The sequence below is a fragment of the Trachurus trachurus genome, assembly GCF_905171665.1.
Source record: "Trachurus trachurus genome assembly, chromosome: 23".
Taxonomy (NCBI): Eukaryota; Metazoa; Chordata; class Actinopteri; order Carangiformes; family Carangidae; genus Trachurus; species Trachurus trachurus.
In genome coordinates, this window is record NC_139912.1 from 14,854,963 (window position 1) to 14,870,603 (window position 15,641).

General features: G+C 41.7%; 1 protein-coding gene across 1 annotated transcript in view; it reads left to right on the plus strand.

Moving 5' to 3' along the window:
- dock4b (dedicator of cytokinesis 4b) overlaps positions 1 to 15,641 on the plus strand; it is a 111,295-nt gene that overhangs the window by 84,867 nt on the left and 10,787 nt on the right. The window contains exons 37-47 of the mRNA XM_083999998.1: positions 1,038 to 1,124; positions 1,270 to 1,374; positions 1,681 to 1,822; positions 3,620 to 3,786; positions 6,040 to 6,126; positions 7,535 to 7,711; positions 10,514 to 10,597; positions 11,541 to 11,660; positions 12,065 to 12,186; positions 13,193 to 13,304; positions 14,658 to 14,739. Of these exons, the coding sequence (XP_083856124.1) occupies positions 1,038 to 1,124; positions 1,270 to 1,374; positions 1,681 to 1,822; positions 3,620 to 3,786; positions 6,040 to 6,126; positions 7,535 to 7,711; positions 10,514 to 10,597; positions 11,541 to 11,660; positions 12,065 to 12,186; positions 13,193 to 13,304; positions 14,658 to 14,739 (1,285 nt within the window). The remainder of the gene's footprint in view (positions 1 to 1,037; positions 1,125 to 1,269; positions 1,375 to 1,680; positions 1,823 to 3,619; positions 3,787 to 6,039; positions 6,127 to 7,534; positions 7,712 to 10,513; positions 10,598 to 11,540; positions 11,661 to 12,064; positions 12,187 to 13,192; positions 13,305 to 14,657; positions 14,740 to 15,641) is intronic.

Here is a 15,641-nt window from a genome sequence, read left to right on the forward strand (position 1 = left end):
GATTAATCCATATAATTAATGTTTTATTTAGAGGAAATACGTGTTATCCATAAATACTTGGATTTCAGCATAATAAGCGTGAACAAATCAATTCAACATTAGTGCTCGGTTCAGCTAAATGCAGCTGCAGAAGCGCAGGGGATAACAGGACTGGAGTTCCCCACTTGTTTAATGGTGGCCTGATGTCATTCATGTGAAATGTAATTGGAGCTGTAAGCTGCATATTGCAATAAAAATACGTCACTTGCGGTCAGACATTTAATTTCTACCTGTCGTGAACTGAGGCGGCGGCTCGAGGCATCAACACCTCCTCGGTTTAATCAGATGAAACGCTGGCGGCTGTAATTAAAGCAGGATCCATATCTCCCCACAATATCCTACACCATTCCTCCCTCAGAAATATTGTGGGAGAGGATGACGGCAAGATCGGCAGGGGAAGCGAGGCGTGCATTGGTGGTGCTGGTGTTAGACCCGGCAGCTTAGACAGAGCTCAGGTGATTCAGGACGCAGCAGGACGTGAGCTCCCAGGCTTTGTTTCGTTTTGTTTTTTCTTACTTCCTCCCACTTCTCCTCTCCCCAGATGTTGTCTCTTGATCCTAACTACCTTTGCTATTGTTATCTACACTCTCTGGGAAAAGTGGCATCATGGAAACCCATCAAAATTACACCACCCACCTCGAAAAGCATCACCATCCCCAAAGAAATAACCTAGCTCTATGGAATCATTACAACTACTCCCTCATTACTCATTGTCCAATTTTTCCTCACGTTCATAAGCGAAGCCATCTGTCAGTGCTGCAGCACGCCAATTAAAAGGCAGCAGGAAAGGCAAGCTTTTCATTTCATTATCAAGATGGCAAGGTGCTGCTGCATGTGCCCACATGTAGAGGGTATATTTGACTCCCTATATTGTTGACTCGCCAGTGCCATCCAGTGGAGGCACAGTGGACATCACTACAGAGCAAAGGACTGTGGCTGCAATGAGGACATCACGAGGATGAATAAACATGTGTGTTTGTGTGTTTTTATGTATCCAGTGCTGGGAGAATGGCATCATCCTGTGCAGAGAGCTGGCTGATCAGTACGAGTCTTACTACGACTACAGGAACTTGAGCAAGATGAGGGTGAGTTCTCCACAACAATCGAGCCATAAAAAAATGGAGCGGATCGACATGAAGTTTTGTTTTATCCACAAGTGCTGTTATGAGATAGCTGAGCTCTTTGTTACATAATGCTTCCCTATAATCCTGCTATTGTCTTCTCTGCTAGATGATGGAAGCCTCTCTCTATGACAAGATCATGGACCAGCAAAGACTAGAACCCGAATTCTTCAGAGTTGGTTTCTACGGAAAAAAGTTCCCTTTCTTCTTACGGGTAAAAAAATCTCCATATTCCCCCTATGACACGAATAGCAAGTGGAACAGTATAATATGTTCACCCTCTCCATTGAAGAAAAAGACCTGCAGGAAGAATTAACTTTTCTTATATAAGACTCTTCCAGTGTGAGGTGACATTCAGCAACTCTTATTCAATGCCATTTAATGATGTAACAGGCTCCGTCCTTGCAGATGACGTTGCAGTTGCAGCGTGCGGCCACTAGATGTCAAGCTAACCCCACACTGCCCACTGCCCCCCCTCCCCCTCCCTCTCCTTCCTCCCCTTCTTCCCTCCTCTCTGCAGAATAAGGAGTTTGTGTGCCGTGGCCATGACTACGAGAGGCTGGAAGCTTTCCAGCAGCGGATGCTCAACGAGTTCCCCCACGCCATCGCCATGCAGCACGTCAACCAGCCAGACCAGACCATATACCAGGCAGACGCGCAGTGTATCCTATAGAATGAGACAAATGCAAAACTCCCTCCTTCACATGCATTCACTATGAGCTTCTACAAGTCAAATGAGTGGAAATACATACAGATTGTCAACAGCACAGTAAACATACATATTAAACACACAGCGTGCTTTGTGTTTACATACGCACAGTTGCCTGTAATGATGCACACACAATGCCTCGCTCGTCCTCTCGCAGTCTCGGTCTTGTCATTATCAAAGTCCCATTTACAGGCATGCATGTAAACATATTGTATTGCATATTAGGCAACATGCCGTGCACAGTCTCATTCAAAAATAGCATGATTGTTGTCATACATAAACTTAAATGTAATCGCTGAATGTTGACATCTGGATTGCCTGACTTATTTACATTGAAATAAGCTATACAAGCAGAAGTGAGTGCTTGAAGGAATACATTGTCCCAGGTCAGACCACATACTGGCCTCTCTAACCTCTGACTGGAGAATCGCTCTAGGGTAAAATGCAGCCCTGCAGCCTTGCATATATTTTGTCCATGAACAGCACAACAGTATATCCCTGTATACTGTATGTATTTTCATTGAGACATGCTATATTAGAATATCAACTTAAAGTAAGTGCTATCATATAATAATCTACCTTGTGAAAGCAAAAATATAATTTTCAAATTGAGTTACCGAATTGAAAATAGTGATTAAAACCATCATTATTATGGACTATATTTCACACACTTTGTTTTTCTTTTATTCTGTTTATTTCTTTTTTTTTAAAGTATATTTTTGGTTTTTCTACACATGGGGCGGGTGCTCTACCAACTGAGCTAAACACCGCCCCTATTCTGTTTATTTCTAAAACCAAATTTTTACCTTTTTTTTGTACATAAATCAAGTCAGTCACTCAATATGGAGAGTTGCTCTTCATTTCCATGTAGCACTCAAATATCCATACAATATGGAAGCCTGTTTAATTATTCACAGTAATGTATGGGGCAACTGTTGGCCTATATAGACGAAGAGAGTGGGAACAGCATAGCCTCAGTGACATAATGACAAAAGGACTTAAGAGTCCTCTGTCCTTTTCATAGTTCTCTTAGGTGTGTGCGCGATGTGCCTGCTCGGCGTACTTTAGTGGTTGTCTGAATAAATTAGCACACCGCTGTGTTATTCTCACATAATGCTAATCAACAGAGTCTCTCTCATATCGCTCACCCAGCTGTATATCCTTGTCTTTTTCACATCGTTCACCCATCTGTATATCCTTGTCTCTCTCAGATTGTTCACTCAGCTGTATGTCCTTGTCACAAACACTCATGCATATGAATATATGTATGTAAGCTGTCCTAAGTCACATTTGCCTGGTAAAGTTTTGTTTGAGTACTGGGGTAGCTCATAATGAATGTAAGGCTGAGCGATTCAGGAGAAGTGAAACACTGCTTCTCTGTCCTTGACACGCTGACAAGTCTTGTGCACACACAGTCTGTTGTTTTTTTATATTTAATGTGTTTGGCCTTTTTGTATTTTTTGTTAATTCACTTTGGCATTCAGGTATTAAATGCAGCCTTGGCATGGCATTGTTTCCTTGTGAAAGTAGATAAAACATAAGACATACTCTGTTATATATATCTATATATAATGCACTTAGAGACACACACTGTAAACCCCAGCCTGTGTGTGTCCCAGTCATCTATGTAATTGTATCTGCGAGTTCCCATGTTCTTGCAGGTCACTGAGGAATTGTTGTCTGCTTTTGTCAGTAGTGCTTTCCCTTGTCACTGCCCTCTTGCTCTTTCCTTAACTTCCGGTGCTTCCAGACCTGCAGATCTATGCTGTCACTCCAATCCCGGAGAGTCAGGACGTGCTGCAGAGAGACGGAGTGCCCGACAACATCAAAAGCTTCTACAAGTTCAATCACATCTGGAGGTTCAGATATGACCGGCCTTTTCACAAGGGCACCAAAGACAAGGAGAACGAGTTCAAGGTAAGCGTGAAAAAAGAGAAAATTCACTAGAAAGGCAGATGAATAAAGACAGCCACTGACACTTGAAGCACACGCACTAAGAAGAGGACGATGTCACAAAGGCATTTCATGTCATTCGTATCATTTTCCCTTTTTTCTCCCTTTTTTCACCCTGCAAAAAAAAAAATCACAAATTTTTGAGGAATGAAACTAAACCTTAAAAAATGATCCTCCGGCCAGTAACTGCTTCTGGAGTAGCTGCAAGATATCGTGCATTTTTCAGAAATTAAAAATGATATATTTGTGATCATTAGTATTTTGTCACAACAAACTAGATGTGAAGCAGCTTCATTTACTTCCTTCCCTGGCTTGTTCATTGATTTGAAGCCTGCAAAGTGATAGAACCTGCACTCTAGTATGTGTGTGTGTGTGTGTGTGTGTGTGTGTGTGTGTGTGTGTGTGTGTGTGTGTGTGTGTGTGTGTGTGTGTGTGTGTGTGTGTGTGTGTGTGTGTGTGTGTGTGTGTGTGTGTGTGTGCGCGCGTGTGGCAAATGTTTTATTCATCATGACTCCTGTATCACTAATTTTACTCAAAACCTAGTCTGCACTGCATAGTACCTGTGCACGTGAAGCTTTCACAACCACTACAGTATTCAGACTCACTTGGCTACACACACTCACACCATGAAGACCCTGCTATTAAGCTCATAAATATTCAGAATCATTACACACATACACACACGCAGTCATTTCATCCAAGTTCCATCACTGCATTTTGGCCAACTTTAATCATGATATCACATTTCCATCAGAGCTGCATATCTCTGCCCCCCCAGGTGGGAATAATGTGCATGTTAAACTTTTGCACAGCGACAAGGGTGTGCAGCCGTCCAGGTATGGTGTGATCTGTCATAATAAAGAATTGAAGAAGGCTGATTCAGAAAATTCAAAGTAATTCGTTTTCTATCTGCAGAAAAATAGTTTCCAGAAAGGTCAAGACTTTTATGTCTGCCAGTTTTTCCTCTCAACTTCCTGCTCTTAAACTGTAATACTGGTGATGTTCAGGTGGCTTCCTTGGCCTTAAAAAGCCCCAAATCAATAAAGGGCAGCAGGGTTGTGTAGTGAGACAAAAGACCCTTCTTCAACCGGAGGACGATGGATCGATGCAACACGTCAGCACTCATCTGCTCTGCTGGAGTGTCCTTGAGCAAGACGCTGCCTCCTAATCTTACATGAAGCTCTAATGTATCAGCATCTTGATCCTTGGCTCAGCAGAACACAAATACCTACCCTTGTAGCGATCAAAAATACAATAGTACAATGATATTTCACCCTTTTCTGCTTTTGCTTATTGCAGCTTCGCAATTACTGCATTTCAGAGTGTTAGTAAACTGAAAGTATTCTGGTTGGAAAAAGTAAGATTGTTTTGTTGGTGAAGCTGGGGTGAAGGAATGTGTCAGAGCTTGAAACTGTTGATCAATTAATTTTTAAGGTAGATTTTCAAGCATAAATAACAAATATTTCCTTGTTGCAGCTTCACAATGATAAGGATAGACTGCTTTTATTTGACCTTTGCAATAATGAGCAAAATGCTTTTGATTCTTTGACTGATAGTTGAGCAAAACCAGTGATTTAATGGAAGTCAAAACTTTCACTATTTTATGATGATGCCAGAATTAGTCAATTATTATAAAGTAATAAGAAGATTAGTTGATAATGCTAAGTTGACTTAAACTCTCTTAACGGATTATCAGGATTGTTGTTGTATTGATTGCCTTGGCACCATCAGGAAAGAATCAGCAAGAGATCGCTCTAGGGTATTAAAAGTAAACAAAAATCACAGTGATCCTTTAACTCATGTTTCCTGATGCGTTTCCAACAGAGTGGATGCTGCTGTAGGTGCTCCACTGGAGTGTGAATCTCTTATGTTAATTGCCTGCGGATGCTACAGTTTTCATAGTTTACGTGCTGTCAGAATGACCTTGTGGGATGTTGGCATATTGACAAGCATGTTGGCTGACGGGGTAAGTGCAGGAGTATGAATGATGATGCGAGATATAAGACATGACATCTGACCTACACCTAAAAGTGGGTGTTTGGCAGTAGGTGCACTTCACATGTTTTCCTCTAACTATGTAACGGTAATTAAATTGCGTGCCGTCTGCCAGAGATATGTGCGCGTCAGGAATAAGTAGTTATGATTTTTTCTTTTTTTTTCTTTTAAGCGTGTGAAGCAGTAGAATAAATCTTATGAGTTTGTTATTTGTTTCTGCAGAGCTTGTGGGTGGAGAGGACAACGCTGACTCTGGTTCAGAGTCTCCCAGGCATCTCGCGCTGGTTTGAGGTGGAGAAGAGAGAGCTGGTGAGTGTGGCCACCTTTAATGGAATAACAACAAAGACATACAGTAATGGTGACACAGTCATCTCACACAAGGGACACTGTTATACAGCTTTGTTTTTATTTTTAGGCGGCAATTTAGACTGCTGACGGCCAATAACCCAGTATCGATCCAGGCCATACATTGAACCACAATAATGACCCAGGTCATGAGTCTGAGGCTATTGGACATATTTCATTTCCTCCATTGGATAGCTTACATGTCGTGCTAAAAGTCAAATTGCTTTGTTTTGATTACCAGCCATTTTTTTCTGATATTTTTTGGTATGGATTTTTCTATTGGGATTTTTTTCCAATACTTCCGTCCCTGTTTTTACCCTGGAATCGCTATCACATTTCATACGAGTCCATTTCCACACTGTGTTACATGTAAATCCCCTCAAAAGCTTTCGGTCATGGATCTTCTTATTCAGATCTCTAAGGAGTGGGAGGATTTTTAATGCTGTTTTGTCCACCATATGCGAAACATAACACAGTGCCTGTCTCTGTTGGTCTAAGCGCATAGCTGCTGACTGTGGTGTGAAATTGTGGTTTGTGAACCCAGTGTTATTCTATCATGGTCGTGCAGCGCAATAGCATATAAAATACAGAACTGGCAAAGGCTTTATTAGCAAGAGGATTAAGCTTTGTGCGAGACACAGGAAGAAGAAGTGAGAGAAATAAATACAGAATGAAGGGAAGTTTTTTTGTGTGTGTCCATGAGTGTATGCAAAAGTAACAATGTGTTAATTATCAGCGCAAATCTGCTATAATCACGACTTTTCTATTAAAGCAGGCTCACATTGCTGCATTTATGTGAAAGGTGGCTCTGATAGTGATGAAATGGCAGATGATTATCAGCCATCTACACATCTCCCATCAACCTTACAGTGACTTTTAATGTCTTACACATTGTTTTTGATTCATTCTTTTTTTTTTTTCAAATTAACATTTTCACCTGTCAGTCTTTGATTTTTCCTCAGAAAAAGCTTTCAGAATTGTTGCATTATATTAACGGTGTTAAAGGGTCAATCCAGTGATTTAGCTTTGCAGTCACACAAAGCAGGGAAACATGCAAGAGATTTAAAAAAGAATGGCCAAAGCATCACGGCCAAGATATCCTGATTGAATCCTACACTTCACATAATGCACCTCAGCAGCTTCCTTTGTTTTCGGCGCAGCCCTGATAAATACTAATTTCTTTCAAACGCCACACTCCCACCTTTCTAAATCACGGTCTCTTTTGTGAGGTGTAGTCTTCAAGTCCAAACTGAGATAACCTGATTAATTTATCAGGGGTTATTTTCCTCTTTCTTTCACCTCCTTTTAGTGCAACAGAGGAATTGGTTTCTTACAACTCTTTTTTTTCTTTCTGCCGCCGTTCCATTCACAGGTGGAGGTGAGCCCGCTGGAGAACGCCATCGAGGTGATCGAGAACAAGAACTTACAATTACGCACATTGATCACCCAGTGTCAGAGCCGGCAGATGCAGAACATCAACCCCCTCACCATGTGCCTCAACGGGGTCATCGACGCCGCTGTCAACGGGGGGCTGGCCCGCTACCAAGAGGTATGGATGGATAGGTGGAGGATAAGGTTGGAGGGTTTTAGAGACCGAGGCAGTGATGACATATGGATTGCCTAATGATGCATGAAGGTGGGCTTTATCGGAGATGTATGGACAGAGAGCGTTTTGCGGAGGGAGGAGTGGATGAACAGATGGATGGATGCATGAATGGCTGGCTGGCTGAAGGTTTGACTAAAAGGATAGATGAGTGGAGAGCGGGAGGAGGGTGGAAGCGGAAAAATGAGATGGATGGTGATGGAGGAACGGGTGGATGGATGAGAGGTTTGGCCAATGGATGCACAGAGCGAAGGACTGATGTGGGGAGAAAGAGGGGTCAGGTCAAAAAATGACAGATGGAGGACTGGGAGGAAGGAATATCGAGAGATAGATGGCTAATAATGGCTGAATGAATGAGATGGGAGTGTTTATGCAGCTGCCGCATTATACACTAAAGTAGTAACAGGCAGGCTGGTGGGGAAACAGTGAAATATGGTCAGTCTCACGGACAAACACTCACATCCATGGCTCCTCCAAAAGCTTCCTGATGGGAGGCAATCTCAGGACAGCAGTGTGCGGCAATTCTTTTAACCAGGAAGAGCACAATTGAAGAAAGAGACAACTAAAAAAACCTTCTCACGGAAAATGGTTTTTCACCCGCAACAAACTGATAGGAGCCAGCAGCTAGCTGCGCGTCGCGTGGCAACCACCGCCTTTCCACTGGGAGCGTGTATGTGATGGTGAACGATCATGTTCGTCTGGGCCTGTACTGTATATGTGTGTGCGTGCGCATGCTCGCGAGTGTTTATTGGGTTTGTGCAGAGGAGCGTGCCTCTGTGTCGAAGTAGCCTATTAAGGTTTGTAGGATGCTTGATAGAGCCAGAAAGGCAAGGGTCGCTTAAGTGCTTTCCACCCCTACTGCCATTATTTTGTTAAAAAAAAAAGACTTGCGTAGAATCATTTTCAGCTTCCAGCATCATTGTCGAGCAGCTCTTTACTTTTACACCCTGTTGGCATCATCACGTACATATTTCTATGCGTGTACAAATGGGCTTTCTCTGCATAAATATTGACCACCAACCTCTTTCAACCCTCTCTAAATTGTATTTTCACATCACACACAATAGAAAGTGACATATTTTTCAATTATTTAGCATGAGGTGGACACAGATGGAGCTATTCCTGGAGCAAACACATTGCCACTCATATCGACACTCATTTTTCTTTGCGGAGTATCACGCGCAGCACCCCCCATGGAATGCGCCTATAAATCTATTAATTTCTCCGCGTAATGCCGATTGACAGCTGTGGCGGTTTGGCTGGGCTACAAATGAAGGCGAAATTGTCGTTATTAATATTTAGATTTATTGCCGGAGTTTGAGTTGAAACCCTTGAGGGGGAATGTTGTCTGATTTATTTCCCCTCCCCTCAGCATTGCATCTCTAATTGGACTTTTCTAATGATTAACTGAGCCACTCCACTGCGAGGTCTCACTCCCCGCAGCCCGACGAGAAATTTCCATCATTCATAGAAGATTATTGATTATTCTCACCGCCTTTTCTGGAGGTCTGTGGATGAAATTTCCTGCTGAAACGCAGCACTTCTGTGTAGCACTACCTTGACAGTATTGCATATATACTTTATGGTACAGCATCTATAAAAAATTAATCATGTAATAAATATTTTTTTTATCAATGCTGCATGGCTTAATACAAGACTGTATGGTGCATGCTAGTATATATAATTTTAATGAAGATTGACATGTGAGGAATACAGTATGTGGATATTATATTATTCATTCCTACAAGTCATACCCACATGCATCCATTGATTGGGATCTACATGCTTGTGTTTGCTCACATGTCTGGAGCTCTGTAAATATCATCCAGCCCTGTCTCTTTGGAGATACACAGCTGTGTTCCTGGCAGAGGGAGTGTGTTGATCTTTTTTTCTTTTTCTTTTTTTTTTGCGAACTCTTTACCTTTCAGTCCCTTTTTTGTGTTTCCCTCTGTGGCAGATTTGAAAGCAGATTGAGCCGGGTCTTTCATCGCTCCGTCGTCTCTCTTCTTTGTGTACCGCGATGCAGATTGACACGGATTTACCATAATCTGCAGATACATTGCAAGTGTCTGTGGCATTGTAAACAGCAAGGACCTGGCTTTTAATGTATGGATGGATGGAACACAAACAGTTATCATCATTCAAAACAGACCAAGGCATTTATTTTATCTTATCTGTTTCTCCTTTGAGTCGCCTTTTTGAAGGAAATGTCTGGCAAAGTAAATAAAAAGCACCGGCTGTACGCTATAATCAAGAAGCATGGTGTTTGTGAAGAGACATGATCTGTAACAGGAAGCAGTGACACGAACAAACGTGAAAGAACAGCTTTTCAAATCTCAGACCAAATTGGCTTCTTAATCAAAGTGTAGTCAGTCATTTGATTCCACTAACATCCATTTGGCACAGTGTTTTTCTAATTTTAGAAGTTGTGTATCTTTATTCTGGTCCCTGAACTTGATATTAATATCATAACACAAAAACACAGACAGGAGTCTTACACCCCATTTGAGCTGGATGTTGCTTTACTCTGTTTTCTTATTTGTTTCTTTTGTTTAGTGAATGTTTTTTAAGAATTTAGCAAAAAAAAAAAGAAAAAGAAGGAAAGAAAGAAAGAAAAAAAAACACGTGGACACTAATTCACTGTGTCAGCCCAGCGGGGATTCAGGTACCACTGCAGCGCTGAAAGCTCCACTGTTTTCAACTCCCGGTTTGTGCATAACAGATGTTCCACATTTTGTCTCCATGCAGGCCTTTTTCGTGAAGGACTACATTATGAATCACCCTGAGGACGGGGAGAAGATCGGGCGACTGAGGGAGCTCATGTTTGAACAGGTTTGTGATAAGAGATTAATGCAGCAGCATACTACGGTGCAGTCATAAAGTGTTTTCTTTATGCAAAGGAAACAGAGATGATGATGAACCAACAAACAAGAAACAGAAATGTTAGCTATATCTAAACATGACAGTTGATTCTTGACCTTGTAAAAAAGCATGTGACAAAACACTCTGAACTGAAGCTCCACTCACTCACTTGTTCTGGAACAATAGGGTCAGTGGATCTTGGGTTGTTATTTCAGTTTACAGCGCTTTATACATGTATAATGCTGTTCAATTTACAATTCACAAATCCTGCTTTTGTTCTTCAGGCGTATATAAAATGTAGCGCAGGTGAAGCAGGCTCACTGTCTTCCTAATGCTCATCAGGTTTATTTATAATCATGACAGCACTCATTTGTATCTGTAATGGATAATGATACATTGGCCAATATTCAGTATAGTCTAAATTGAAGCCTAAACATAGGTTTGGTGTTTCTGTAAGCAGCCACCAAATTAGCCAGCAAATACTGATATCTTGGAAAGAAGTTAATGTTGGACAATTTCCAGTTACTCTCGGGTAAAATGGTACTACATTATTATTTTATACCATTACTATTTTCCCTCCTGGTCAGAAGCAGAGGAAGACAAATAGATGAACAAATATGCTTTATTTGTTTATTTCCTTCCTTCCTTTTTTCTCTCTCTCAATTTCTAAAATATATGCAATTCATAAATATAAATCAGACCAAATCTGTGTCTTGTACAGAAGTAGTGTATGCAACCACCATGATACTTTATTTGTTGGCATGTTATATTTTCTTGTTATATTATCACTGTTTTTGTCTGGTGTTGGCTTTTTACAGATGCAGCAGGATGAATGCTTTTATTTTATTTCCAGGGTCATTCTCAGGTGATGATTTGTAACATTCATGGACATTAACCGTCTTTTGTCTCGCAGGCACATATTCTGGAGTACGGCCTCGCTGTCCATGAAAAGTTTGTCCCCCAGGACATGAGACCTCTCCATAAGAAGTTAGTGGACCAGTTTCATCTAATGAAGTCCAGTCTGGGCATACAGGTAGGCCTGAGGATAATACACAGCGACGCCTCATTACACCTTTGAGAATGTGTTTCAAAAGGCAGCAAATTTGCTAAATCAAAGAGGGATTCAAAGCTCCAGTTAAAGTTATTTTAGTTAATGACAATAAAGGATACATCAGACAGATTAAAACATCTCCACTTGTGTAACATCATTTTCCTCAAATCATTAACTGGAGTCTTTAATGGAGGCACTCACTGTATGTGACAACAGAAGCCCACCGCTGTGTGTAGACCTCTGAGTGAATGACGCCTTCAGTCCTCCCCTCATTAAACACGCTTCCGCCTTCTGCATGTGTGTGTGCTTTATTTACATACCTCACGCTGGCATGGAAAAGCATTTAATTGTGCGCATTTCCTCTTCTCCAATTTCAAAACCCGCAGGAGTTTTCGTCTTATGTGCGCGCCAGCCCCGTGCACTTCACCAACGGAAGCCCACGGCCGTGCAGGAACTCTGTGCCCAACATCATTAGCCCAGACGGAGGCCGAGGGATTGTGAGGCGGAGGTGACAATTGGTTTTCTCTAATTTTGTGATCCATTTTATGAAGTATTACATGGTGTATTTTTGTGTTATATCTTTTTTGAATGAATATTGAAGGACAAAAAATTATTGCTTTTGAAAATGTCACTGACTTTAAAATTTATATTTAAATTTAAAAAGCTTTCACTTCAACCTCAATATTTCAAATTTCATATCTCTTAAGGTAGCTTTCTCTTGATGTCCTTCACTACAGGCATATGTCTTCATCTAAGCTGTTTTTTCTTTTCTTTTTTTTTCTTTTTTTACTTTTTCTGTGTTCCCACCTGACCCCGAACACCACGCTCTGTGCCTTTGCTCTCCTCTTCCTTAGTTCTTTCCTGGTGTGGCTCCATCTGGGCATACAATAGCTGGGGGTGGATGGCTGGCACCCACAGGGATATTTCTGTTGGCTGGCTGCTGCCGGGCCAGCAGGCAGACTGTACACTGTGTGTGTGTGTGTGTGTTGATGTGTTCAGTGACCCTGCCACTCTGTCTACCTGCGACATTCTGCCTCCACAGTCTGATCCCAGGGGGCAAAGCCTCACAGAGAGACACAGACACACACATCACCTTGGTCTCCCAGTGACATTTCGTGTTTTGCTTATTGAGTTTTGGTTCCTTTTTTTCCCACTGCCAACACCAAACCAGGTTACATTTATTTTTTTTGGCTCCAGCTTTAACCTTCCTTTGTGTTTGTTCTCTAACCTTTCTTTTACACTTACCTTTAGGCTGACAAATTCCTGATGAGATGCTGTGATTGCAGAATCGATTATCTTCTGCTAATCTGACATTTTCTCCCCATTTGTCTCTCTGTTTGTCTTTTTCCCTCCCTGCCTGACTTTCTGTCGGTCTATCTGGGGCTCACGCTGAATTTTCGGTGAGTAAAACCTCTCAGAGCTAATGAAACATAATAACATAACACGTCTCCATTTACGGAAAAGCCATCATGACCATCTGTCTCTGGCATTTCTCTCACTCGCAGCCCTCGCAGCTACCCTGCGGTGAACCGCTACTCCTCGTCCTCTCTTTCCTCTCAAGCCTCCAATGAAGTCAGCAACATCACAGGACAATCGGAGAGCTCAGATGAAGTCTTCAACATGCAGGTAATATCTCTCTCTCCTCTTATAGCCTCCCACTCACCCACATAGAGGTTCTTAAAGCAGCTGATTGAGTCCACTCTCCAACATTTGCCCTCCTGCTCCCTACAGATTTCACTTGTAATACGTTTTAATTCAGCCTCTCTCCATTCTCCCCCCATTCCTCTTCTCCGCTGACCCTTTCTCTCCATCTTCCTCACTGCTTGTTTTGAGCTTTGTCCGGCCAAGCAAATTGTCATAATTATATCAAATAAGGACACAATGCTTTGTGTGGTCTTGTCCAGGGAGTCAGCTGGAGTTGAGCAATAAACTAAACTAGATTTTGCCAATTCTGAAAGCTGCTGACAACTCCTGGCAGGCTGTGTGGCCACACCTGGCAGAGCTGGAACAACAGGGAGAAGGAGAGCACGGCAGGGAAAAGGGATTGTACTGAAGCTATTACAATATTATATTTGAGCGTCATTGCTTTTTTATTTTAGAGATCAAGTGCCATTTACTGAACAGTGATCATGAAATTGAGTATTAGTATATTTCAATGTACAACGTGTACTAAGCCCAGAGTTCCCACCTCACATAAATATGTTTTTTTCCCATTGGAAATTGCCATAAAAGTTGATGAGTTAAATCTGTCCTTTATTCTCAGGCATTATAAGACCAGTTAATGCCTTTTATTACCCATCACCCACTGAGGTCCACTGAGTGATATGATAGTTACATGAACAGTGTCAATAGGAAACTGAGCTTGAAAGTGCATAGTTGACCTTGGGAACATTTAGTATAGTAAAGCTTTTAAAATCTAATACCCCTATTAGATATTTACTATCATGGAGTATAATATCAATTAAAACAAGTAATACAAGTAAACAAGTAATAAGACATCTGTCTTTATGATATTTTCATCTTTCATTTCATGAAATTTGACAGAAACTGTTGACAATTTCTAATAACAGGAAATTGAGAACAGGCCTGTGTATATACTGTATAACATCATTGCAACAGGTGAACTTCCATTGTTGGATTTATAAATATGACTTCCAGTTACCTATAAGTCATTTATCTCTATCAAATAATCAGCTGATAAATGGAAAATGCAGTTTTATGCACAAGCATATGAGAAACTGATATTCTACTTCATTGAAACTAGCGTTGACCTTTGATAACATGATGGGTAACAAAATAATTTGAGCTACAGTGTACACTCACTAAGCTTTCCACCATGTCTTGTGGAACAGTGATAACACATACAGTACTGTAGAATAAATGAAGCTTATTCATGTGGTATCCTGTATAATATGTAGATAAATAGTTTGTGATATTCTGGTGATGATAATAATGCAGTTGTTTTTCTTCATCCTACAGCCCAGTCCGTCTACCTCGAGCCTCAGCTCCAACCATTCTGCCTCGCCCAATGTCACCAGCTCAGCCCCCTCCAGTGCCAGAGGTGAGACTGACACTTTGCAGGATGACTCATTTTGCAATGTTATACACTGTAAGCTTTTAACTGGTAATCCTCTCCAGAGTGACTCACACAGAGGAGGCAGAGTGAGGTGCAGCTGGACGCAGTGAATTTGAAGACAGGATCTTTGACCTTTCAGTGACACGATGTTCTCTCAAACCACCATGGCATCCTGTCTGGTGAGGTTAGAGAGGTTAGACGACAGCCAGGAGTACACGCAGGAGAGGGAGATGGGGGCAAGGGGAGGGAAAAAAAACAAAAAGAGAGAACAATGAGAAGGCACGCTTGAATGGAAAGCTAGAGACTGAAAAATAGAGAGAATACGAAATGAGCTGAGATGAAAAATGAAATGGGCTGAGACGTGGAGACAAATGCTGTTGAAAGAAACATGTAGACAGTGAAAATGCAAGACAGGGCAAGAGAGAGTAAGAGATGATTGCAGCTGTGTGGAGTGTCCCTCTTGGACCTCAATACAATCTCCTGTCCAGGCTGGGACTCGGCCATCCAAGCCCTCCTCTCCAGCAGGGTGTGAATATCTAATGCCTTCTCTGTCTGCCCTCTTATCTCGCTGTGTTCCAACGCGCAAGCGCCTTTCTGCCTGATCCTGATCATAAAAAGTAAGAAAATATGAAGACGTTTATGGAAGCGTATACACTCCCCTTTGGCAAGCAGCTGGCAGCGGGCGGCGCCCTTATAAAAGTGGCCTCTGTCTACCCATAAAGCCTGCGGAGAATTATTGCCACTGTGGTCTTATCTGAATGAGAGCCAGCGATGGGTATCTCATACTCATATGATAGCCTTACAAGTGCTATCACATTCGCTAATGGATCGAGATGTATAGAGGAGCTAAAGCCAGATGAGGGGAAGTGCTGTGAATATGGTGGGAG